At 31.8% G+C, this 27083-nt stretch overlaps 1 protein-coding gene, 3 long non-coding RNA genes and 1 pseudogene across 4 annotated transcripts; 4 read left to right on the top strand and 1 right to left on the bottom strand.

Annotated features, from left to right (window-relative positions):
* Positions 1-7677: 7677 nt before the first annotated feature.
* LOC121222229 (uncharacterized) lies at positions 7678-8621 on the top strand. Its single transcript, XR_005919405.1, has 3 exons — positions 7678-7814; positions 7906-7969; positions 8109-8621. It is a non-coding gene; the product is annotated as an uncharacterized lncRNA (long non-coding RNA).
* A 5558-nt stretch (positions 8622-14179) lies between these two features.
* Positions 14180-15250, top strand: LOC107916107 (uncharacterized). Its single transcript, XR_001689385.1, has 2 exons — positions 14180-14474; positions 15027-15250. It is a non-coding gene; the product is annotated as an uncharacterized lncRNA (long non-coding RNA).
* A 2011-nt stretch (positions 15251-17261) lies between these two features.
* LOC107914970 (protein PROTON GRADIENT REGULATION 5, chloroplastic-like) lies at positions 17262-18005 on the top strand (annotated as a pseudogene).
* A 1341-nt stretch (positions 18006-19346) lies between these two features.
* Positions 19347-21860, bottom strand: LOC107914972 (eukaryotic translation initiation factor). Its single transcript, XM_016844048.2, has 5 exons — positions 21454-21860; positions 20911-21079; positions 20687-20812; positions 19744-19809; positions 19347-19666 (listed from the first exon to the last, which is right to left on the bottom strand). Exons 1-5 carry the CDS (start codon positions 21657-21659, stop codon positions 19619-19621), a joined length of 615 nt encoding a protein of 204 aa, XP_016699537.1. The 5' UTR covers positions 21660-21860; the 3' UTR covers positions 19347-19618.
* Positions 21861-23105: 1245 nt separating this feature from the next.
* On the top strand, positions 23106-25766 carry LOC121222228 (uncharacterized). Its single transcript, XR_005919404.1, has 4 exons — positions 23106-23321; positions 23836-24011; positions 24805-24908; positions 25432-25766. It is a non-coding gene; the product is annotated as an uncharacterized lncRNA (long non-coding RNA).
* The last annotated feature ends 1317 nt before the right edge of the window (positions 25767-27083 follow it).

Genomic DNA, 27083 nt, shown 5'->3' with positions numbered 1-27083 from the left:
GTATTTTTTCTTAAAAAAAATGAAAAAAAGGTGGTTTACGCAGGACAAGATTGATAGGATGATAAGGAGGAATAATTAAATGAAATTGTGGAAAACGAAGGCCAATATATTTTTATTAAAAAATTATAGTGTGGAAATAGCACAAATATGCTATTAAATTTAATAATGTTTTATTAAAATTTTAAAAATATATAGAGGTCACTATTATATATCTATTATTTGAGACACTTATAATAACATTTGACATTCATATTATATATAATTTTGTTAAAATTTTCAAATAAAAAATATTAATAATTCTGTTAAAGCTCCACATCAAAAGGAGAAATGTGTAAATCAGAATTGAAGCTCAAACTTGCTTGTTTGAACACTTTTTTTTTGCTTAAAGAGCTAAGTGTGGAGGTGAGTGATATTAAAAGAAATATGGTAAATTAGCCTAATTATGTGTTAAATTAAAGGTTTAATTAATGTTATTAATGATTTAATTGCATATTGGATGGTTGGATTTGTAAAAATAGGTTTTATTTTATAAAAGAGCAAAATGACAATTGGTTTGGTAAGTTGTGTATTATGCTTTTAGCATGAATAAAATGTATGGAATAAATTGATATTTGGAGCATGAATTGATGATTTATTGAACATTTAATAAAGGTGTTCTAATTGGTATATGAATATTGGAAAAATGATATTTGCTATGCTTAATTTTATTGATGTTAAAATTACTTAGCAACATGCTTTTACTTGCATTTTAACATGCTAAATTAAGTGATTAAACAACATATTTTATGCCTTGTATGTATGATTATATTGGTAACATTGCATGGTGGATCCATTGGATATAGTTGGCATGCCATAAGATTTGTGATTACTCACCAATATTTGTGATATTGTGAGCATATGGCTCTTGGTGGACTGATTTGTTTGGAGTAGATAAGAAAGTGTTGAGCTTGAGTCTCCATTTATCGGGTTATTTAAGGCGCTATAAGGGAGTGTGTGGCTTCGGCGCGCTCAATTCGGAGGACTGTATTTGATTTGTGGGAGTTTAGAGATTCATTTATCTAATGTATGATCACACGTTTACTTATTTCCATGGATGTATTATGCCATTATAATTGATTGATTGTGTCAATATATTTGAATGTTTATGTGTTAAAAGATGATTTTACATGCCATGGAAAAATTGATTCTTAATTCTTGAAATAGCATGTGATGTTATGGTGAAATGTAAACATGTTGTGACTGAAAATTTAATGCTTAATCGCTTTGATTTCTGTATGATTGGGTACAAATTACTTGATGTTTTTGCTATCATTCACTGAGCTTTTTAAGCTCACACCCTTACATTTCGTGCAGAGAATTTCCGGGCGTAAGGAGTTGAGAAGTGAGTGCAAGGGCGATCCAAGAATAAGGCTTGGTAGTGGCTTAAGAAATTTACTTTAGAGACTATATAGGGCGTTGTGATGCTTTTGGGACTAGTGTTATTTTACTTGTAATGGACATTGGACATTAAATTTTGGACTTTAATTTTGGTGATTTTATAATTGCTTTAATATATAATTTTATGTCCAATTGATGCTTGATTTATGGTATGTTGATGAGTCTTCATACGGTGGTTGATAACACGGTGTATGAAGCATGTATTTTATACTAACAATGTTTAATTGAAGCTTACCATGGAGTGGATTGCTTGCAACTAAGGTATGTAGCTTGAGTGAATTAATTGGTGTTTACTAAGTGTGTAATTTGGTTTAGAAATCATCAAAGAGATAATAAAAAATTAAGCTGAAATAAGGAAAGGAGAATCTTATCCAAGAAAATATATATTATATAGCAAGCCAAAATGAATACATCTACTTTACCAATTATACTGCTCCATCAAGAAAATACCATTCTAAAAAAGAGAAAATTAAAGAACCCCCATCAATTTCTCAAGAATGTAATGCATAAACCTAACAAAGAGAATGCTCTCATCTTTCTAGTCAATTTGAAAATCCCTTATTTCATTAGCTTAGAATTTTGGCTAAGAAAAATACATGTACTTATCCAAAAAACTGAAAAAATAACTTAATCACTTATTTGCACTAATTATTCTCAAAACAAAGATTAAAAGTAATGAAGCAAACAAATACAACCATTGCAAGTTTTTGTTGCTAGGATGTGAGTGCATTCAACCACAAATGAAGCAGAAAGTACTAGGGTAGTATATTCTTTACTTTACCTAACAAATGAATCAAATGTTTAAAGGCTCTTAGCTTTACCTAACATTGTGGAAGGAGAAATGACAAATTCTACTAATTTAAACAATGAAATCAAACAAGAAAAAGTTTGATATTGCAAGATATTCTATGTTACACTACAGTAATTGCTTTGCTTTAATTAAATTGAGGATCAACAAAGTTAAGTGTGAAGCTCGATAATCATCAAGAAGGGGATGAATTTGTGTTCAGAAAAATTTAAAAAATATGGAAAACAATGGAGACTCAAAAATTTATAATAGTTTAGCCCCAATTGTCTACCTCCACTACCTTAGCTTACCACAGCTAAGGATTTCTCGAATTCACTAGATTTGAACCATTCAAAGACGAGGTTTAACATTTACAAAATTCTATTTTTTCACTAGGCAAGATAAAACCACTCCCCTTAAGGTTTTCTACCCCAAAACCTTATGCAAACCCTTACAAATATGATAAATAAGAACAAAGATTAAAGACACCTCTCAAAGGAAGTTATTACAATTATAAGGTTCACTCAATGACAATACAACGCTTGAAAAGAATAAAAGAGATGGTCACCCAAGTGTGTGTATGAAGAACAAAGAAAATATCAATGAAAAGATTAATTTTTTGTACAATTCACTTTACAACTTGTTTCTTGTCTTCAATATGGTGCCATTGGCTTGTATTTACGCCACCTAAAAACCTTGGAGCCAGTTGAAGACATTGAGAGTTAATTAGATTTGTTGTTGCAATTAACTCAAACATTAATTGTAGACTGCAGACCACTTGTATCAATACAAGTGGACTTGTGCCGGTAGAAATCTTCAAAATTATGACCATTAAAGCCCGATGTATTGGTAGAAAACCACTTGTTTAGATAGAAGTCTGAGGGGTTTCAAGGGTTCATACTTCTACCAATACTTGTATTGGTAGAAGCTATAGGGGAACCTAAATATTGCTCATTGAATTACTTGTATTGGTAGAAGTTCCCCTAAGTATCGGTAGAAGTCTGGAAGAATGCTCGAACTGCTCTCTAACTTACTTCTACCGGTAGAACTCCTCTAAAGTATTGGTACAACTACAAATGTATTAGTAGAAAAGCTCCCAAGTATCGGTAGAAGTCTAGAAGAATGCTTGGGGTGCTTTCTGACTTGTGTCTACTCGTACTTGTATACACTTGTATTGGTAAAAGTGTTCCAAAGTTATAAAATTTATTTTGAATCAAGATTTTTCAAAGGCATTTATAATTTTTGTCATTTGATGAGTTTGTAAATACTTTAAAAATAATTTTAGAAGTTTATATCAATTGATTACAAATTTTGACTAAGAGAGAATTTTTAAAGTTTGACTTTGTTATATTAAAACATTTGAAAAACTAGGGCTAACATTAAGAATTCTTACGTATCAACAAGAACATTAATTAACAAGTGAGGTTTCTTAGTATAATTTGTGCAGTTTGTTGAGAGGCTAAAAGTGAATTTATCCTTGAATCATAAAATTGTTTGGTAATGGAAGACTAATAACGACTTTTTTACATAAATAATATAAAATAAATAAAAAATTATGAAAATAGGATAGATAAAAAAATTAAATACGAAAATAGGTAAAGGGAATAGTTCTCGTTGGTGTCACTTGACCAATCGGTGGCACTACCCCCACTTTCCCCCAAATCATGCTGCAATCATTAGTTTTTAAAAAAAATAAAAATATTTTTTAGTGTCGTCGACAGCACTAGTATGTATTTTTTGAAAAAATATTCGTATTTCTTCGAGTATACCGGAGTAAAAAATCTTTAATGGTCCTGCCATCATGTCAAGTGGCACTGGAAAGATTTTTTTTTAATATTTTTTTAGTTGGTAAAAAAACTAAAAAAAAGAAATAAAAAAGAGAAATAAAAAAAAACCCTGAACAGTAAAAGAAAAAGCAGGGACATGTGGCTGTCCAGTCAGGGGTCCCTGCTTTTTCTTTTGCTTTCAGCCTTTTTTTTTTCTTTCTAATTTTTCTATTTTTTTCAAAAAAAATTATGATTAGTATATAAATGGAGGTTTGGTCCCCCTACCCCCACCACCAGGAGAAAAAAAAGTTGAGTTTTAGGGAGAAGAAAATGGGTTTAGTATATTTTGGAGGGCTTTTCATATCAAAAATATAAAATAAATAAAATAAATACTGAAATAGGATAAGGGTACCATTATTTACCAATCTAGGCAAAGTGAATAGTGATCTCACGATGTCGCCTGTGCAATCGGCGGCACTAGCCTCCATGACACCATTGATTGGTGTGATGATCGAAAAGTATAAAAAATATTTTTTTTGGATGTCGCCTGATCAATCGGAAGCACTGATATTATTTCACCTTAAAAAATCGTCCAATTTTATACTATAGAGTGAAAAAAATTTCTCTTTTAAAACTAAATACTCATTTATTAGCCATTTCTATTCAATCTATACCTACCCCATTTATTAGCCATTTCTATTCAATCTATACCTACCCCCATTTATTAGTCGTTTCTCTTTCTTTCTCGATCTCCTTTCTCTTTTGTTTTGATTTTCCCTTCCTCCTTTCTTTTCCTTTCATAACAAACCCTCTTTTCAATTTTTTCCTCTCACCTTTTTTTAGCTATAGGTAACCAAAGGCCAAAGAAACACACACATGCTACATTAGGAAGAGATCTTTTGTGAGAGAGAGAAACCCTAAGTTTTTTTCTACAGTTTCAATATTTTTTTTGTGGTTTTTGAAATCCTCTGCTTCATCGGAGACTAATTTTGAGGTATGAATCTTTACTTGAATTGTCTTTGTCTTTTCATTTCTATTTTTAGATTCAAAACTATGTTTTTTTACTTCTATTTCAGTTGGTTTAATATATGGTTTTTTCTTTTCAAGTTTTGAAATCAGTGTTTTGTTCCGTGTTTCGAAGTCATTGACCATGCGTATGTAACTCATGTGCTTTGATATAAGTGGAGGCTTATGCTCTAAAGATGATCGAGCCGATAGTAAGTATGTTGGGTACATGTATGACATGGCTTTACTAGCAATAGAGGAATTTATAGCTCAATTAAAGAGCTAACGATATCCTCTCATTAGCATTGTGTTGATTGATAATTATGGAACGTGGTCACAGGTTGCGTGTTCTCGAATGAGCAATTTATCACAATCATTTGTTGGTAGTAATCATATTAATCATTAAGAAGACACAATAGTGATAATGAGATAAAATAGGATTGTATTGAGTGAACGAATTTAGCTGAAAGGAATCAAGGATATCATATGAGAGTAACACACACATGAAGAGGTCATCATTGGACAAAGCAGTTGGATGAATTGCTTTTGTAAAGAGTATACAATAAGGAGTTTTCAATCATGGTAGTTCTTGTGGATTGACTCCATGATTAACTAATTACAAATTATCGGAATGATGCTTTTGGACATAATTACAATTACTAGAGCCTAATTGTATATGTTTGATTCGTCCCTCCGCTAGCTTAACAAAAACTCGATCAGATTGCTTTTGAATTAAAAGAAAATTCTATGACTTTGGAAATAATTTAATTGAGTCGATTTATTCAATGTGAGATTAAATTGGGCAGTCGTAAGAATTGTTCAACTAGAGAATTTGATTAAAGAATTTTTTTTGAAAATTTAATTTGGAAAATCTAAGTGATTTTTGGGAAAATTAATTTTGATCAAGTAAAATTAAATTAATCAAATTAATATGATATTTTTGGAAATTAATTTTCAAGTCAGATAATTGACCCAATAGGTAATGGAACTTGAAAATTTGACTTGAGATCATAAATTGGTCCTGGGAGCCCAAAACTGAGACCCACACCCAAAAACTGGTCAAATCAGGCTTGATATGTGAAACTGGGTTGAAAAAAAACTATTGGTTGCGACAGTGGCCAAAAAATGGTTGGCGGGGCTGGTTCCTCGGTGGTTGAGTAGTGGAGGAATTACACTCCTACTAGGACTCTACCAAAGAATTTAATTTCAAATTAAATATTGTAAAAATAACATTATTTTAATAGATTTAATATTAAATTAAATTAAATATTTATTTAAATAGTATTTTATTAATTTAATATTAAAGTGATTAAGTTTAATCATAGTTGAACTTTCTAAACTCTCGCTATATAAAGAGAGTCTTAGATCATTATTTACACACATTTGAATTCAAGACAAAGTTGTAGAAAGAAAATTCTCTAAAGAAATTATTTCAGAAAATTTCTAGAGATATTTCTTCTTATTTACAACTTTGCCCAAAAATTTTAAAAAATTATGAAATTACCCCACTGGTAATTTTTGTGAAAAATTTTCTAATTTGAAGCGAGCCCACACTCGGTAGATGTGAGGTTGAGGATAACAGAGAAGACTACTCGGTCGAAGCGTTCATTCTAGATGAATTGAAAACGTACAATTTTGATTAAGTGTTTATTACTTTAGATATCACAACCAAGTTCTTATTTTGGAAAAAAAAATTAAAACTCTGGTTTTTCTCTAAATTTATTTTTCGATGCGTTTTCCAAACACGATTTTCTAATAGTTCATCACAATATGGGAGATGCAGTAGACGAATCTCCACGGAACACCGGAATGTCTAATTGCAGAAACTAACCCTTTGATCTATCGAAAATGATACAAATATTGTCTTGTCTAACAACATACCTCCGCAAGTTCATTAGAAAAAATTGTCACGATTCCATGTTCTCTGACCGCACAATGGCAAACGATATCGGTAGCACGTTCTGGTTCCCATCTTGTGCAATTGAAATAAGGAGGAGTTGCGTATATTTCTCGTACATCCAGGTCCCATCAACTTACACAAGCAACTTGTAGTAGAGAAAGACCTGAATGCGTAGATCAAATGTCCAGAACATCAAATGGAAAATTATTCTCCCCGATTGTAGTTGGTCGTCCGGGTCGTAAGAAGATAGCGTCTGTAAGTCAACGATAGCCCCTGACACATACTCTTGCATACCGGCTATCCACCCTTGAAGTTCATTATACAACACATCCCAATCTCTGTACAACTGCTCCATGGCTTCTGGTATGACACTCGATACATGAACCGTTCTTGTATTTCGACAATCAACACCGATACAGGAATTGTAATGTCCCAAAATTATGTCTTTGTTTTATTAGACTCTTGACAAGTAAATTGTTATGGTTTGATGGATAAGTGTTGCAGGAAAAATGTGGAGGGTTTGGGTTTTAAACTTGGTATGTGCAAGTAGGTGTTATTTTTGTTAAGGATAGTAATTGTTGCATGTCAAGGGGAAGTTAAATTAGATTACAATTGTTTAAACAATCTGTTAGTTAGGGATTAGTTTGGGGTAGTTTTGATTTGGTTGTATTTAATTAAAAGATATTGCTTTTATAATCTTTTATTTTTTAAAATAATTATTTTAATTTCTTTTGCCCCAAAATCCCATACTCTCACTTTTTTTCCCAACTGGCTTTCACATTCTTTTCTTTTCTCTTCCCTCTCAATTTCCATTTTTTCTCCCCTTTCTTTCTTTTGTTCAAACAGCAGTCTTGCCTATCTTGGTGTTTGTGCATCGTGTGTGTTTGTGCGTTTAATTAGCGTGCAATAGGATCATTTCGTAAGTATTGTTTTACCTTTTTCAATTTGAATAATCCTTTTTCTGTGAATTCAATTTTGTTGATTAAACGAATGTTGGTTAATGTGTTTAGGAGAAGTTCAAGGAACATCTAATTCAATGGCGAGTTAAGTTTTGAGGGCGTTATTTGTTCAAATGTGAGCAATTCTTGTAGCTGAAACAGTGATATCTTTGTGGTATGGGTAGGGGTTTTCGATTGATATTAGGAAATCGGGGACCTCGTCCATTAAATCAATTGTTTGTGTTTTAATTTAGTGTTTCAATTGGTGCATTTAGGTTCTAGTTATCTCGTGGGAGCTTTCGCATCAAAACTGAGCCAGGCGTGTAACGAGAAACTCGAAAATCAGCGAATGGCGAAAGCTAAAATTGGGGTCTGTCGACGCCACACAGCTGTGTGCCAAGCCATGTGGTAGGCCATGTGCGACACACGACCGTGTGATAGGCCGTGTGCGAAGCCGTGTGTGACACATGGTCTAGGCTATTTTGGGTCATGTGGACCACACTAGCAAGCTATTTTGGGCCGTGTGAGCCACACGGGTTAGCCATTTTAGGCCGTGTGGGCCACACATGCAAGCCATTTTTGGACGTGTAAGCCTAAATTTCAAAAATTTCCTCTAGGGTCGTACATGTCGTCTTGATAACCGTAGGCCTTCCGTGGAGTCGGTATGTGATTTTGTAAGTTATTAAGCATGAAATTTGTTAATTTGATAGCATACAACTTGACGCAAATAACGTTCAATATGTGTGATCTATTATATATAAAGCATGTTCTACATTTGTTATACGAGCATGTATGATATGTAATTCTGGTATCTATTATTTCTGTTATATCTAAATATGGGGTGGGACATGTATTATGTGGAGGAAGTGTTCTGTGTGAGGCGATCCTCGCTATTATACTGGCAGCACTGCTGCGATCATTTTGAAAAGTGTCGTATAGGCACTATGCAGTGTGTAGGGCTAGGTGGGCGTTTTATACCCCACGTGGTGTGTTAGGATGGTCGGAGCTGGTGTTTAGAGGATGAGGGTAGGATTATACATATCTACATCTGTACTACTCTGTCATGATTCTGATTCTATAAGATATTTATGTCTGTATTTGCTTTTGCCATGTGCTTAAATCTGAATTTCTATTTACGTATAAGTTACACACTGAGTTTTAAAAGAAAACTCAGTATTTATTTGTTTGATAATTTCAAGTAACCCTTAGACTTAGGCGGATTGGTGCAACGGGAGCTCAATTGCGTCCACATTTCCGTAAAACTTTATTTACATAAATTTGGCTTATTTAAAATTCCGTTTTGAGAGTTTTGTAAATTTTAGACTATCTGGACATTTGGTTTATTTTTGGATTTGGACTTTTATTTTGGGTTTTAGCATGAGATTCGATAAAATGATTTTTTGAAAATCAACTACGTTTCTGCGGTCAACTGTTTTTAAGAAAACAAACTCAGTTTTTCAAAATATAACGTCTTAAGAACTTCCGCTGTAATTATTCAATTTATTTAGAAAATGTAAACAATTAACAGGTTTAACTATCAAGTATAATAAATGTTTTTAATTAAAATAGGTTTTTAAATAGCAAAGGCTCATAATGTTTTTTAAAAAGCGAAGGTTAGATTTATGACTACTTTACATAACATTTCCAGATTCGGCCATAATGTCTGGACCGGGTTTGGGGTGTTACAGGAATGGTGGACATGTCTTTAACGAGTGACATGAGGTTTTAGATAGTTTTCGAATGAAGTTTGTAATGGTCTTGCATCATACGTGCAAAAGTGCATATATGAGGCCTAACATATTTCCATATCGCCCATAGTTGGGACCTCTAGATAAATGCAGCTCGTACCTATCACTTGCACCCTTCTCTTGACCTCCAACATTCTCCAATATATATTGTCAGTTTAGAGTCAACAACTTTGTAGTCAATCGACACCTTCATGATATACCGCTTGATGGAAAATATGCAGTCATCCTTGTTCATGAATTGTTGGTCCACAAACAACTCTTTCGATTTGCGATCTACTACCAACCAGCGAGCAAGTATAATATCAGGGTACTCAAGGAACTCAGATGCATGTGTCATGTCAGGGTCAACGCTCAACATTTAGGCCTCAAGATCATTACGTATGATAATGCCACGACTCAGGTTCCTGACAAAGAGGCGTAAACATTTTTATCATCGTCTGCGCCTTCATCGTCTATATCATTAGGGACCTCATCTACATCGGGTCAATAAAATCTTCACCCTTGTGATCAAAATGACCATTATTATTCGATCCATCTTCACCATCTGCATCGGTCTCAATCACGACTAGATGTATCTGTAAACGAGCATGGTGTGGATTTTCGACCTATCTCGTTGTCGCTCCACCACGGAATTGTTCTGCCTATCCAATATTAAGATCAATGTCAAACCCGTATAAATATGACTGCCTATCAACAGACGCTCTCGGAACCTCTGTACACGAGTCATAATCTTTATATTGTTGACTTAATGAAGTCACATCTTCACGAGCTCCACACCCGCTAGTTCAACAAACAACTGAGTTGGTTTAGTGTTCACCCTCCCGTCAAGTAATACAGTGCGATCATTGTCTCCACGTCTTCAATGTCTAAAAGTTCCATCTAAATAAATTTGATAGGATTTGACGAAACTGAAAATTTGTAGAATAATCTCGGCATCCTTTTTCCTACAATGTCGAGCAATTTTTACACTTATGTTTTTGTTCATATCATTGCTAGACACATTCTTATTTTCTGGCAAGATTCAAATATACAACCAGCAATTGTTTCTAAAATTACTCCATCGAAATGAATAGCTGCAAAGAATTAGTTATTCGTCTTCGATACTGACTTCAACAAATTGCTACAAAAAAAACTTCTTTTCTTCTTTGAAACTGCTAAAAAACACTTCAACAAAATACAAACATTCAAAACTAGCTGATTTTTTGCTGGGTTTGGGGTATACATAGTGCTCGGTGGTGTTACTTGACATGTCAACGACACCGATTAAAAAATAATATTATTTTTTTAAATTGTAAAAAAATGGTTGAAATTGAAAAAAAATAGAAAAATCAGAAAAAAAAGACTGGAAAGCAAAAGAAAAGGCAAGGAGACAACGACGGCACCATTAAATTTTTTTTACTCTGGTATACCTAAAGAAAATATGGGTATTTTTCTAAAAAAAAATACATACCGGTGCTGCCTGACACAATGATGACACCAATTAAACAAAAACTATTGATTGCGGCATGATTGGAAGGAAAATGGGGACGGCGTCGTCAGTCCGTCAGACGGCACCGACAGGAACTATTCCCTTTGCCTATTTTCGTAATTAATTTTTTACCTATCCTATTTTGGTATTTATTTATTTTATATTATTTATTTAAAAAATCCACTTATAAATTTTATAATTATTATTTAATAACTTCGTGTATTATGCTTTCTTTTTCACTAAAGTCATTTAATAAGACATACTTACCTCCAATACCTGATCTAACTCTCTTAATCTTTCTATTTAATTAATTTTCTACTTCAACTTTATACTTAAGAAATTTATTAAAGGTTTCATTTTTATTTCTAAGCAATTATATTTTACTATATCTTGAAAAATCATCAATAAAAATCACATAATATCTTTTACCTCCTCTAGACATGGTTTAGGGCAAACCTCCTAGGTATGTATGAATTAAGCTTAAAAGTTTTGTTTTCCTAAGAGTTGATGAACAAGTTTTCTTAATATGTTTTGATTCAACACATACTTTACATTTTTGCATGCAAACATTATTATTACTAGAAATCAATCCAAGTTGTTGCATCTTTTAAGATAAGAAACATTCACAGGTTCTTATCTAGCATGTTATAAATCATATTAGTGGGTCAAGAAAGCAAAAGAACTAGTACTACCATTTATTATTTTACAAACATTAAGAATAAATAGTCCATTATTACAATAACCGTTACCCAAAAACACAATATTCCTAGTCATTATGACCTTATCAGATTCAAAGGAAACTTTTACCCGAACCTTTCCTAGTAGTCCAACTGAAACTATGTTGGTCTAAATATCTGGAACATGAAGCACGTCATTCAAGGCAAGGGTTTTTGCAAAAGTAAATTTTAGTATGACCTTGACTTTCCCAAGTACATTAGTTGTTCGTGAGCCCTCAAGATAGATTGTTTCTTCTCCTTTCTCCACTTTGGAGTATGAGGTAAATGCATTTCAATTACCACAAATATGTCTTGTGGCAACAGAGTCTATTAGCCACTCTTTCTCATTTGTCACAATATTGACTTGAGAAATGATTGTTAGAAATTTTTCACCTTTTTCAACCAAATTGACATTTAGCCTAGCGGGATTATCATTTCTCCCCTTTCAGTGTCTACATTGATGTGCATGATGGCCAGATTTGCCACAAAAAAAAAAGCAATTTCCTTTGTTCTTGAAGGTAGGTTTTTGTGTTTTAGGCTCATAGTTATGTTTTTTTAACCCTACCTCTCTTAGGCTTATCATCAATCAAGTTATCGAGTGTACTGATCTCTTTTCTCTCGGGAACTCTAGCTTTTTTGCAGTTGGTGTCTTCAATGATTAAATGGGTGTAGGTCCACCAAAAAAATCTACTTGTATTTGTGCTTGAGTTGTTATTTGTAGTCGTACCATGATGGTAAGAACTTCTCAATTAGTAAGTTACCAGTAGCAAACTCTTCTAGTAAGGTGATGTTCTAAGCTTTTAAATCCTCCAATAGCTTGTGGTACTTGTTGATTTGTAGCTTGGCATACTTTTCATCAAACATCTCCCACCTTTAGTATTTTCCAATAAAAGTTTTTTGTTTACCAACATCTTCGGTAGTGTACTTGAAAATCATGTTATCACATATCTCTTTTGCTTCCTTGTACAAACAATAAACATAAAAAAGTTCATTCAAAATAGTGGAAATAATTGCATGTTTACATTCCTTGTTTGCGTGTACCCATAGTTCGATCTGCTTATTTGAGGCATTAGACGATAGTTTTTCAATAAGGGTGAAAGCAACTTCATGCGTATCAAGGATAAAGAATATGCATTATTGTCACCATTTGAAATTGTTTCCAGTCAAACACATCGATCTTAGAAATTTCAAGAAATGATTTGGCGTAAGAAAAAGGGGGCATCATCAAGGTTGGGGCAGTAACAACAACAACATGCTTGACGTTGGTTGAAGGGTGGACAACGGGAACGCTAGTAGTAGCATCAACAGAGGCAAGAGAATCAACGATAATGTTTGGATCTATAATATCCTCAAGATTGTTGGAATTAAGGGGGTCAAAACAAAAGGGTGATGCTTGAGGCATGACTAGCATTATCCTTAAGGGTATTTCGCTAATTGCATATCCCTTAGGATTCAACAAGCACTTTTGTTTACCAAAAGTAACAGGGAGCAAGAAAAATGTATAAAAAACAAATACTTATCTAAATGGAAGAGGAAGGGAGAAAGGAAAGGAAAGGATATTAAAGAGAAAAGGGAAAAGCACGCTGGTTGATTGATTTTGAAGACTGGTCATGCATGGTATTTATAGGCACCGTGCATGCCTACATTTAGAAAAACATAAACATTAGAAAATCAGGATTAGTAAGGGAGAAAATCAAGGGATTCTTGATAAGCTTGTTTGAACAAAATAATTTAAAAATAAAAGAAAAAAGAAACAAAAAACCGAACTAAGCCTAGTATCGCCTGAGGGGGATCGTCTGATTTACTTTGGACTGAGCTTTTGAGCTTAGTTCTCAGGTGTATAATTTATTTTAAATATTGAAATTGCGTAATTTTATTTTATTTCTAAATATAAGCATAAGAATGGAATGAGATTATCTGATGTAGAAGGACAAATTATTAGTTAGTAATAATGTTGAAAGGGAAAGTGTTACCGAATTCATTATTTTATGCAATAAAATTTCAGGGGATGGAAATATAAATTTAAAGAATCTAAAGAGACCATATATAAATTTACCTTATCATGAAGTAATTACGCATGGTATTTTAAAAGAATGCTAAAGATGTAGGAGTCAAATATAAATATTAATTTTCTTTTCAAGTGATAATGAGAGGAAAAAGAAAAGGTTTGAGTTGACCCCAAATTACAAGAAAGAGCCAGTAGAATTTCAGACCCAAATATTATTTTTGGAAATTTGGGTACCATAGGATTACAATTAGTATGCAAATAATATACATCTTCCCCGAAACTAAAATTCAAGCCACCAGCATGTGTGGCTCTTAATAGTTAATACTTTGTTTGACGTCTCCATTCACCTATATAAACCCTCAAGCCTCTCTATTTAACACCCAAAACACCTTCATCTATAGCAAAGCTAAAGCAAAGTTTTGAAGAGGAGCTTAATTAATGGCGATTTCGATTTCTGCAACAGGGTTTAAGGGAGGCTTAGGAAGTTCCTTCCATTCAGTAACTGGTGAAGAGTATGGCATGTTGGTTAAGTCGGTTCCCAAGCATGTTTGAGTTGGAAAGAGTGTTAGAGCACAGCCAATGATGAAGAACGTTAAGGGAGGGAAAGGATTGTTTGCTTCAATTATGGTGGTGACTCGCCAATTCGTTGGGAAGAAAGGTTCAATCAGCTTAGAGGAAAAGCAATTGCTTTGCATTCTCAGGTACATCATTTATTTGAAACATGAAGTTTATAAAAAAAAAAAACTAATTTAATCTTCCATTTAATTTTTTGTCCTTTTTGGTCCTTAAATTTGTATTTTTTTTGTCAAATCACTTCAAAATGGATGAAAAATTTAATTTTTTTTTAAATTTGTTAACGTGGATTGGATTGCTACATAGATGACATGTCAACATTTAATTTATATTTTTAAAAGTTTTAACAAATTAAAAATCATTAATATTATTAAAAAGTATAAAAAATAAAATTTTTATATTTTTAAAATTAAATAAATAAATTAAATATTGACATGTCATCTACATGTATTCTAAATTAACAAAGTTAACAAACTTCAACTTTTTCATTCATTTTGAGGTGATTTTATAAAAAAAATACAAGCAAATTTAAGGATTAAAAGAAAAAAAAATTAAATGAATGATTAATATAATTTTTTTTGTAAAGTCAGAGCGCATTTATTTTATATTTTTTAAGAGCAGGGAATGGAACCAACAATGGTGATAGTGTTAATGAAATCATGTTTTGTTTCTTATTTCAGATAATTAATGAAGGCTGATATTAAACAGAAGCAAGGATTGATTCGACTGGCCAAGAAGAATGGGGAAAGGCTTGGATTCCTTGCATGACGATGATGATCGAATGTGTGCAATTTTGTGCATAATTATTACAGATATTTCAAGTTAAATATGCTGTTCTTCTTCCAAAGACATCCACTGTCAGGGTTTTTTTGGTTTGAGAATTAAAACTATGAAAAGTTAAATATCTGTTGTTTTGATTTTTTTATACACTTGTAAAACCTTTTATGATTTAGTAACTGAGTTGGATATTTGTAATTTTTGGATTATATGAATTTGAATTTGTAGGTTATTAGTCAAATTCGAATCCAGAATAAATATATTATCAGTGGGATATCTGAATCCGCAAAAAATTCAAATTTAACATTTTTAATCATATGTCATAAGAGTATAGGGAGTAAAACATATTTTAACCAGTATAATTAATTAATATATTATGTACTACCATTATAGTATGCGATATAGTATTACATAATGTAATAATATTTTTTAAAACTATTACATAATACAATAATATAATATAAAACTATGACTAAAACTATTAATACATATCCATATATATAATTATTATTTTATAAATTATAATAAAAGATATAGTATCAAATTTAGTATATTACAATACATGTTCATAAGTAGTAATACATAAAATATTATTAAAATTTTAATATCTTAATACAATATTGTTTTTATTAAATTGGATTTTGAATTAGATTTTAACTTTTGCATATTGTATTTAGGTATTAGATTTAATTTCATTTTCTTTTGAACTTAAGATTCGGCTATATTTAGTTTCTCCGAGTTAAAAAAATAAAGAGTATATTATTTGGGTTTGGACTTAGTATAATATATTTGAGTTTTGGAATAAATATTTTAGAATGCGAGTATTATTTTATAAATTTAATAAAAAAAAGTTATCTAATTATCGATATAATATAATAATAAACAATAAAATATATTTTCATCAATTCATATACTTATTGTAATAAATTTTACATACAATAAACACTTTAATTATTTTATATAAATTTATTTTTTATAAGATAAATTTGAATTGTGTTGTTGTATAAAAGTAAAAAAATATTATTGCATTTGGAATTAAAATGTTTATAATTTAAAAATTCGCAATTATTTTAATCCACTAGAACCCGCATGACTAGATTTGAGCTTGAAATAAAAAAAAATCTCATTCAGACGTGAATTTAAAATATAAAATTTACGATCGTGATACCCACTATGATTGCAATAACAACTGTTATGTCCGCTATGATGTAGAACTACAATTAAATTAATTTTACTTCTAATATTCTTTTGGATGAAAAAGATAATCAATATAAATACATATAAACATACACATTCTTTGTAGAGAAAAAGGGGTTAGACTTTTGCTTTAATGACTCACTACACTCTCTTCTTTAGAAATCTTGATTTGAATGTGTTCTTATTAAGGGTTTATCTAATACAGGTTGGAATCATAATTATTATCCCATCTCAACATTTAATTTTATATTTAAGTTGTGTTTAGTATTACTTTTTAAAAGTATTTTTGACATGAATAGCACTTTTGAAGTAAAAGAAATGCTAAATAAGCAACTTTTGAAGTAAATTTTTAGTTTTTCAAAAGTAATACTCTCCAAATGCGGAAGTTAAAATTTTTAGTTTTTCTCTTCCAAAAGCACTTTGGACAGCTTAATTGCGTTTCCACCCCTCCAACACATGGTACTTTCTTTTCTCTGGTTAATTACTTTAAAAATATTAAAATTTTTTTCATATATTAAAATATTAACAAAAAATTATAATAAATTATTTTCTATATTATCATTAAAATATCATAATATTAACTAATTTAAACATTGTTTAAATGCTTATTTATTACTTTATAATATTATGTCTAACATTGATATTTTATTTCTCAAAAGTATTTTTTGAACACTTAAATCTTAAATTAAACTTTTCAAAAATATGTTTTCAAAGTATTTCACGAAGAAAAAGAAAATTAGGGTTAGAAGTTTCCATTTATTTTTCCGTTTCGCCGACTATTGTGGTCGGTCGTTAGCCTTAAAAAATGGCATGTTGTTCACATTCAAAGATGGTAGCTTCCAAGAAATAAAATACTAGGTTTTGGCTCTTGGAGTATGAAAGGTTAGTGGGTCAGCCATAGATTTTCATTGGAAATTTTGGGACCATAAGTTTTCAATTCGTATGCAAATGATATACGTGTACCTCCAAGACTAAAATCCAGCCCACCGCCATGTATGGCTCCCAATGCTTTATTTGACTTCTCCCTTCGCCCATAAAAAACCCCAAGGCTCTCTAATTAACACCCAAGCTTATATAACAAAAAACAACCCATCAAGCTTTACAACCATCATCTCTAATGGCTATTTCAATTTCGGCAACAGGGTTAAGGGAGGTTTAGGAAGTTGCTTCCATTCAGTAGCTGGCGAAGAATATATGGCATGTTGGCTAAGTCAGTTCCGAAGCTTGTTGGAGCTGGAAAGGGTGTTAGAGCACAGCCAATGATGAAGAACGTTAACGAAGGGAAAGGGTTGTTTGCTCCAGTTGTGGTGGTGACTCGCCAAATCGTTGGGAAGAAAAGGTTCAATCAGCTTAGAGGAAAAGCAATTGCTTTGCACTCATGTATTAATGGAAGCAGGGTGGTGATAGTGTTAAATGTTTTGTGTTTTGATATCAGGTCATCAATGAATTCTGCAAATCGATAGGGGCTGATACGAAACAGAAGCAAGGATTGATTCGACTGGCCAAGAAGAATGGGGAAAGGCTTGGATTCCTTGCATGAATTGGTGACGATCAAATTTGTTCTTCCAAATATTTCTTTTCTTCTTTTTATGTAGACTGTAAACCCCTCACTGTACTTGAAATAATTCATACCTTGAACGCATATCGTCTGCCCCAAGCCCCTGCCTGCGTATCAAATTTAGCCACGTCTGTCTTCTTTTAATTGCTTTTTTCAATTCTATATTTATTGTAGAATAATAAATAATAAATTAAATAAATTGAATTAATTCATCTAATATACTTTTTAGGCTTAGATGTCAAAATTATATATGAATTTTGATTTAATGTGTAATTGTATACATAAACTTTAATTTGGTGCAATTATACACATCAAATTCTAATTGTGGTTCAAGTGTAACTTGAAACTTTAATTTTGATTTAATCACACATATTTAAAGAGAATAGAAAAAAGAAAAAATGCGTGGCGTAATTTCATACAAAGGACACAAAATGAGGCACGGGCTTGGAAAAGACAATTTGCCTTTGTGTAGAGGTGAGCGATCAATCGAATCAAGTCAAATTCAATGAAAAATTTTGAATTTTTTGAATTGACGAGTCTCATTCTATCATCCTAACTCAATTTAAATTTTTTTCGAATTGAGTAAAACTGTTTGAATTAAATTTTAAAAAAATTAAACATGTCTAGTTAACATCTCATTGCCATATAACTAATTCTATTTTAGAGTATATACATTTGAAAACTCTTTCAAAGTAAAATAAGAGAAAAAGAGAAAGATACTTTAGTATAATAAATTTGGATCATTATTTACTTATTTAGGTCCCAAAATTATTCTTTTTGAATTTTTTGTTAACTTTTCTATATATTCCTTAGAATTTTTTTAAAATATAAATTTTGAAATTTTTATAAATATTTGAATTTTTAAAAATTATTTTAATTTTTTTAAAACTTTTTAAATATTTTTGATGAAACAGAGATCAATTTGCTTATTCAATCTGTTATTTGAATTATAAAGTTCAATTCAACTCAAACTCAAAATTCGAATTACTTAATTGAACTGACTCAAAAAAATCGAATAACTCAAAATAATTTTTTTTAAGTCAAATCAAACTTTATCATCCCTACCTTCATGATATACAAATACATTCTGTCTATTATTTACTTAAATTTAAATATTATAACCAAATTTTAAATTTGAATTAAAAAATTATATTTATTTGGATATGGAAAAGGAGAAGAAAGAAAACTGAAGTAACAAAAGAACAGAAAACCAATTTTTTATTAACCAATTTAGATGAAAGAAAATGAAAATTCATGTTTTATGAAAATGTTTCAATCAAAACATTCTTTCACTCTGACCATACATCGTTCAAAGCCATTCCCTTTCCTCTACTGATTTGATCTAAACCAATATATTTTTTATCCAAACATAAAGGTAAATTATTTTTACAATTAAAAAAAACAAATTGAATGTCACATTAATTTTCAAATACAATCCCAAAAATAAAATAAAAATAAAAAACCAAAGTGGACTCAAACTGAAACTAGTTCAACCTTCCAAGTTAAGCACCAAAAACATTGCCAAGTACATAATTCTAATGGCCCCCAGAATCATCATATGCTATGAGATTCAGCAAATTAAGTATCCAAGGAATAGGGTAAAATTCTCAATGTGTTAAAATATCAAAACTGTCTCTAACATGGAACTTGATTGTTGGTGGTATCACATAACATAAACTCACATGCAAAATAGGTAACAAATAAAGAGTACACTGCTGAACAAAGAAACCTGCAAATGGTTCAAACATTGTATCGACCTTTTGCTGATCTTTCCCTTCGAGAGTCGTCCTGCAACACACAATGCGGTCAGTCGTGGTGAGAGAATATGCACCCAAAATCACATGTACCGCTCAAATGAAACTTACATGGAAGCTATATGTAATTTTATCATTGATGTCAATGATCTCCTTCCACTTCCTTCCAATACCCATCTATATCACACAGTTTCAATTAACATCATCAGAACACAAGCCATTCACTAAATTTCGATTGGACAAAAATCAATCAATAAAAGCAAGCAGTAAACGACAAGTGGCCACAGATTCAGCCTGCTCCAGGAAATTATGCAACGCAACATACTGTTGCAATATGGACATGTGAGAGGATACTTTATAAGCTCACATGCAAAAATCACGAGGTTAAGAGAAAACAGAAATAAAAATGCAAGAGAAAACATCACAAATAAAAGATGGCCCTATTGAAATTTGAATAAATGGATAAAACATGCACTGAAAAGAGGCGCCTAGTTGTTACATCAAGATAAATAATCTTAAGTATCATACATTTAAATGAATACACGAAGCCATGGTTGCAACTAATGCTTTAGCCCATCAAATGTGAAAACAAATTTTAAGCAATGCAATGCAGAACTATGTTATTCCAACTCTGGGTGTGAGTGTAGGATACGGGTATGTATCCAACACAGGTGTGGTTAGATTTTTATAATATTTGGAGGAACCTTGGAGCTCATATCCTTGTATCCATGTGTTGAACACAGGCACTCCAAGAAAAATGAAAAGCCCGAGTAACATAGATACAGAACCAATCAAATATATTTAAGCATTTTAATGACTTGTTCGAAACGGAACACATCATTATTAGTATGAGCATATATTTTCATGCACATAAATGAGAACAAATTTCTTGCAGCGTGATCACTAAAGAAAGTTCTAAGTAGAAATTAGAACAGTTCATGAGCATAAGAATTCAATGGTAAGATGATATAAAGATAGGTTTCTTAAAGAACAGAATTCCTAATACAACTAATAGGTTCAGATTCAAAGTATCAATAGTTACTAAGATAAAGACCTGAGCAGCCTCATTCGTTGCAGTCTTGGTCCACAATGCAAGTTTGTCCTGCCTTTGGCGAACACTGGCAACTACACCACAAATCTCATCTGCCTCATCAAATTGCTCCCCGATCAATGCCATCAACTGCCCACAACATACGACCAGCCAGTCAAATAGGAGAACAAACCACCCATACCGCACACAATACATAATATATACAGATAAGGGTTCAAGACACCTACACTTTCAAGCCACATGTTCTCAAGATTAGCCTTTCTGTTGCTAGTGACAGACCATTTTCCTCCATTAGCACACTCAGGATCTTCCCATTTGGGCTCAATTCCAGCCTTAAACAAGTGGAAATCAGCATTTCCAGGCAACTTGCTAGGCTTGAATATTTGATCATACAAACTGAAACATATTTGAGCTTTTATTTTCAAAACACACGATAACATATGACAAGGAAAAATACAGAAACCAACTCAAGTTCCCTCAAAATAATTTATAAAAGAAGTCTGTTTTTAAGAACCCATTTATGTTATTAAACAAAACAAATCTCCAATAAATCAATAGTCAGAGAAAATTAAAAGCCAGGAAAAGCGCATCATTATCTACAGAGAGCAACCCAATACTGAAAGCCCCAAATGGAGAATATTCTCTCTTTTTTTTTCCCAATAGACAGAAAACCCATCCAAAATCAACAAAGGGACAATAAAAAATAGCAAACAATCAACAGATCTTTAAAGTATTGATAAAAAGAGAAATGAGTTTTTGATAAAAAGTACCACCAAAATTCTTCTACAGTGTCAAAAGTGTAAACTTTGCGTAAAGAGGAACCCCAAGCAGCGCCTTGTTTAGGCTTTGATTGGTTATCAAACCAAAAGGTCCACTTTCTTTCAAGCTTATGTGGTTGCTTCTCGGTCCCTGTTGTGGGTGCTTCCGCCGCAGCCGCTGCAGGGACGTTAGCTTCCTCCGCCGCCTCACTTGCCATATGTTTTCTTTGTTTCTACTTTCCCCTTCCTAAAGCCTATTGAAGAGGAAGTGGAGAGAGAGAGAAAGAGAGAGAGAGAAAGAGAGGGAGGGGGGGTTTCAGTTTAGGATATAATCTTTTGTAGTTTTGGGCTTTAGATTGTTGATGGACTTTAGGCTTCATGGGTTTTTCTCACTCTCTCCGTTGCAACTGCTCGGATTTTCTTCATGGATTTTGAAAAGTAATCTTATAATCATAAATAATGCATGAAAATAAGGAAAAAATTGATTGAGTCTTTGTTTAGTTAGTATCGTTTGTATAAGTGGACGTGAGTTCAATTACACTAAAGCGCATTATCCTCCTATTTAAGGGTTAGAAGGACTATGAGTAGTTTTAAATTTTATGTTAAAAAGAAAATATGATAAGAATTTATAATGAAAACAATAAAATAATAATAAGTAAAAAGGAAGCATAATAGCATGAAAAAGCCCTCTACTTTGGGTTTTCTTCTAATATAGTATTTATATTTTTAAAATATCTAATTTTTTATTTGTAATTGTACTTTGGGTTAACTATTATGGTACCCTAAATCCTAAACCCTAACCGCGTTAAGTTTTCTAATGCTGTGGCAAGTTGCTTAATTAAAGAGTGACGCATGATGACCTTTTTACTATTAAGTAACTTTGCAAACACTTCTAAGCAATTTGTTTTTTTTCTTTATCAAAATTAAATTAAGGATGTGTTTTTTTCATGGAAAAATGACTTACGATCAATGTTTTCTACATTTTCTTATGTTTGTTTTATGGAAAATAGTTCAAAAAATATTTTTTTTGTAAAATGACTTACTCTTTGGAAAAACGCAAATCATTTTTCAAAAAAGAACTCTTTTTGAGTAATTTTATTTTTATATAAAAATTAATTTGAATCAATCCTAATATTATTATATTAATAATAAATTTTTAATTTTAAAATATTTAAAATATTTAAATATTAATATCATATATTATAATTTTCAATAGTATTAATACTTATTTAATTATTTTATATTTAATAATATAATAAATTATTAATTAATTAATATAATTTATTTAATAATACATATTAAAAATAACCATTCTAAATTTGAAACGATATTCTTCATATATTTTTCACATCCCAAAATTCAACTTAGTAGTTTCAGGTTAGTGAACCAGGTTTTGTCAACTTGACCCGAGATTAGTTTTTAGAAATTAGAGCAAATATTAGGTTCGTGAATATAGAATTAAGTAACCAGAAAATATTTTCCTAAAACGACTTTCAAAAATAAAATAAATTTTTTTAAAGAAACGAGAAAAAAAAACATTTAATTAGAAAAGGGGTTTGATTTGTAAAAGGGTAAAATTTGGGAGTAACCCAAATACAATTGTACCAATGTTTTTAAATCACCCTATTTTCCCCCTGCACCTTACCGTTCACACACGTCTCTTCCCTCTTCTATTCCCAACATTTGAAAAATTTTACAAGCACCAAAACTCTCAATTTTCTTTCAAGCAAATTCTTCAATTGATTTTCACTCCTCCCAAACACTAAAATCTTTTACAATTTTTTTTAAAAAATCATCAAGAACATCACCAATCTCATCATTCTTTTTCTAGAGGATTTTCACGAAAATCAATCAACCATTTGTTTTCGTCCTCAATCAAGGTAAGGTTCTGTTTCTCTATTAAATTTTGATGTATTCAGCCTTTCAAATCAAGTTTTGATTTGTTGTAACAAGAATTCTATATTTTAGCCAAAATTGAGATCAATAATGGCAGAATTCAAGTTTTCAAGCTAAACCAATATTTATAAGTATTTTTCAACTTGTTTTGACGAGATTAAAAGTTTTCTAAACTTAATTTAATCAATTTTTAAGATATTTGAAAGATTTAACGATTTTTCATTCAAGATGTTCATGAACGTCGAATTTTCTGAAAACTTTAAATCTAAATTTCTAGGTGTTTTAATGGGTTAGATCTCTTCTAAAGTGAATAATTAGATGACTAGAATTGATTCTAAACAATAGAAACAAGTCCAGATCAAGAAATCTAAGTTTCGGCTAAATTAGTAAAAAAATTAGTTTAAAATAAGCTAAATTGAATCTACACTTTTGTTTGATTTCTAATGTGTTTGTGACTGTTGATAACCTATATATGTTGTGTATATTATGTGTAAGAAGTCTCAGATCTGTTGGAGCCCTCTACGAGGAAGGTGAAAGGCAAGACGAAGCTTATTTAAGCTTTCGGCTTGCAAGCAAAAGCAAGACAGTGTTCTGGAGTCGCTGCTAGTATGCACGACTCATAGTATTAACTGAGAGCTTAGGATTAGCCTAAACCCCTATCCTAAGTTCCGAGAGTAAGTATTTCCTATACTTTTGCCTTGTTTGTAAAATCATACCTAAGAAAGATGACTTGTGATATATGATGCTAATACAGCAAGTAATACGTGAAAATACATTAATGTGACATGTGATTTACTGATTTTAACGCACACATATGAGGTTTAATAAATGATAGCTCAATTATCACTATTGTGGCACTTGTAGTGCAGTTAAATGGTATCTGATAAGCATGTATTGTGTATGAGGTTGTGATGTGAAACTAATGAATATGAACAGAGGTTATGTGCATTAAAATGGTAAATAAAGATGTGTAATTATGGATATTTTGGCCTTGTGATCTCTTGAAACCATTTGATATAGTTGGCATGTCATAAGATGGTGAGTACTCACCTTTGTATTTTGTGATTTAGGCGTTGAGGCCTTAGGATAGGCTGGAGAGATAAGGTAATGTTTAGCTTAATGCTACATTTTTGGGACATGTTAGACTTTTTAAGTCATTGGTGTGATGAAGATCTGTTTATCCAATGTATAGTGATAGAGTCCACTTATATGTTTCATAACCTCAAGTTGCTGAATTATCATTATTTGAATTATATATGAGTTATGGTGTGTGTGAATACTTGTAAAAGAATATGCCAAACTCGTGAGATAATGAAGCATGAAAACATTTTTTTTACTTGATGAAAATGAGGTTGTGAATGTGCCTAGTATGCTCTTGTTTAACTTATGCTATTCTTTATGCATAGTAGTACTTTTGAACATTCACTAAGCTTGAAAAAGCTCACACTCTTTTCCCAAAACTTGCAGGCTAGTAGCGCATCCAATGAGTGAGGAGTAGGCAAGTGTGGTGATCCATCCAAGGCATAACTCTTGAATAGGTATTTTTGTGGTTTTGAACACTTTGAATAAAGGTAATGTGGGTTATTATTTTGGGATAAGACTCATAAACTGTTGATAATATTTTAGACTTTGATTTTGGATATTTTAATGCTTGAGAATGATATTAATGATGTGTGCTATGGTTTCTTGATGAATATGTATTATTATTATTATTATTATTATTTGAACAAATGATGAATATGTATTAAAGTGGCATGTAAATTGGTTTAAAACAATTAATAGGCTTAAAAAAGTATTCTAGAAATTTGAGCATGTTTAAAATGTCCAAATGGTTCAAAATGGACATTTAGGATCCTTAGGAAACCTTGAGATGTTGATTTGATATGTTGAGTAATGATCTTTTGGGGTAAAGGTATGGTTGCTTGCATGATTGTTACATAATATGTCAAATTTTGCTATGATATGTTATGGTGTATGTGAGCATGTGCTAATTGATGTATAAATGTATTATGGCTTGTTCGGATTGAGTTTATGCCTTTAATGCACGAAATGGTAAGTGGGGAAGTGTCCAAACTTTGGTTTGCTAAATTGCAGGTTTGATTGCTGCAAAATTGTAATACACGTCAAGACGATGTCCGAATGTCATCGGGAGTGGGTTCGACGTCGAGGCACCTTTATAGCATCATCAGGACGAGGGCCTCCCTCCAAGGCACATTGTGACATGCAACATCGTTCACCTCGACGTGATGCAAAAAAGGCCAGCTTTCTGAGCTGTGCAATTTAGTCATTAGATTTTGGTGATGTAACTGGAGTCTTAAACGTTTACGAAATGCTTTGAAAATTCACATATCAAGGTCTTAGATGTTTAATTTCATAAATCTATTGATAATTCTATAATTTGATTAATTTTAATATTTTGTTATTACTTTGATTTAGTTCCTAAGATACTTATTTCTAAAAATTAACTAAGAATTTCTAATTGGATTAAATTGATTCTTTACCAAATATTCCTAAAAAGATTTTAAAATTATAATGTACCTTTAAATCGATTTTACATGCGTGTTGCATAAATTGAACATGAATTGACATTTTTTCCCTTATACCTCGTTTGAGTAAATTTTGTTAGAAAAAGCATGCAACTAGGTTTCAATTCTTTATTTCTGTCTATATATGAGTTGAGTGCATGTATGAGACTTCCTCTGTTGATTGAAAAATAAAATGATTAATTAATTTCATGCAAAAATGTCGTGCGGAGTTCTGGGTACTTCGGTGACTAATGTGACATTCCAGATTTGAGTCAAATCGTCCCAGTCGGGTTTGGGGCACCACATTTGGTGGTATTAGAGCTATAGGTTTTCAAATATTCGGACCTAAGTTGTAAACATTCGAGACTAGGGTGACATAACCCTTGGGCCTAGGTTTTCATGGTATTTAGATTGTTTGACTAAAATATCTCTGATTGAATTATTGTGAAATTTCTTGTTTTTGGGGTATGATTGGGAACGCATTGCCTTTATTGAAATGTTTTTACAGTAATATGCCTTGGATCATTACTGCTCACACTCTTGGTTTGTTTATGTGTTTATGGTATTTACGATATGCCTCCTAGACTTGTTAATGTGAATACGAACGCTCCAGAGGGTGATACATCCTTCGAACCACCTGTGTCACCTCGGATAGTAAATATTCAATATAAGGGTGTTGACACTCTGATGCAAGCCATGATTGGGGCATTTCAGCGGATTGCTAGTGCCAAATTTGCTCTTGTCAGTTGAGGACTATCACTCGAGCATCTATGAGTGTTAGGTGGTAAGCAGTTTAGTGGAGTGAAGAGAGTCGACCCGACTATAGCGAAGTATTGGCTCAAAAGTGTTGAGAGGACCCTCGATCAGATGTCCTGCACTGATGAGGAACTGATAAGAAGAAGTTGGGCTTTATTGTATCCCTACTCTATGACAAAGCCCTTCATTGGTGGAATACTGTGATGAGAGAAACTGCTGTGGACTGTTTGACTTGGGATCATTTCTTGGAAGTGTTTAATAGGAAGTTTATGGGTGAGCATGTAACACCCTCAATCCGATCCGCTATGTTAGATCCAAATCTTGGTTATTACCAAATGATTACATACAAAAACTTAATCTACTTAAATAAGTTACAATTAATTATACCTTCTTAGTTACAGATTTCAAACTAAATTACATAAGTATATACAATAAGGAAATACAACTATCAAATATGGTAATTAA

Source organism: Gossypium hirsutum, chromosome D10 (assembly GCF_007990345.1).
Source record: "Gossypium hirsutum isolate 1008001.06 chromosome D10, Gossypium_hirsutum_v2.1, whole genome shotgun sequence".
In the NCBI taxonomy this organism is placed as follows: domain Eukaryota; kingdom Viridiplantae; phylum Streptophyta; class Magnoliopsida; order Malvales; family Malvaceae; genus Gossypium; species Gossypium hirsutum.
Note: the sequence above shows the minus strand (reverse complement) of the source record. Positions and strands in the feature narration are given on the sequence as shown.

Bases quoted from the DNA above. Each gene is read 5' to 3' on its own strand.
- LOC107914972 (XM_016844048.2), bottom strand. From the start codon at position 21,659: ATGGCAAGTGAGGCGGCGGAGGAAGCTAACGTCCCTGCAGCGGCTGCG. The intron at 21,080-21,453 runs GTACTTTTTATC...AATATGTTTCAG, and splicing joins ACTGTAGAAGAATTTTGGTG to TTTGTATGATCAAATATTCA. The intron at 19,810-20,686 runs GTCTTTATCTTA...TGTGTGATATAG, and splicing joins CAACGAATGAGGCTGCTCAG to ATGGGTATTGGAAGGAAGTG.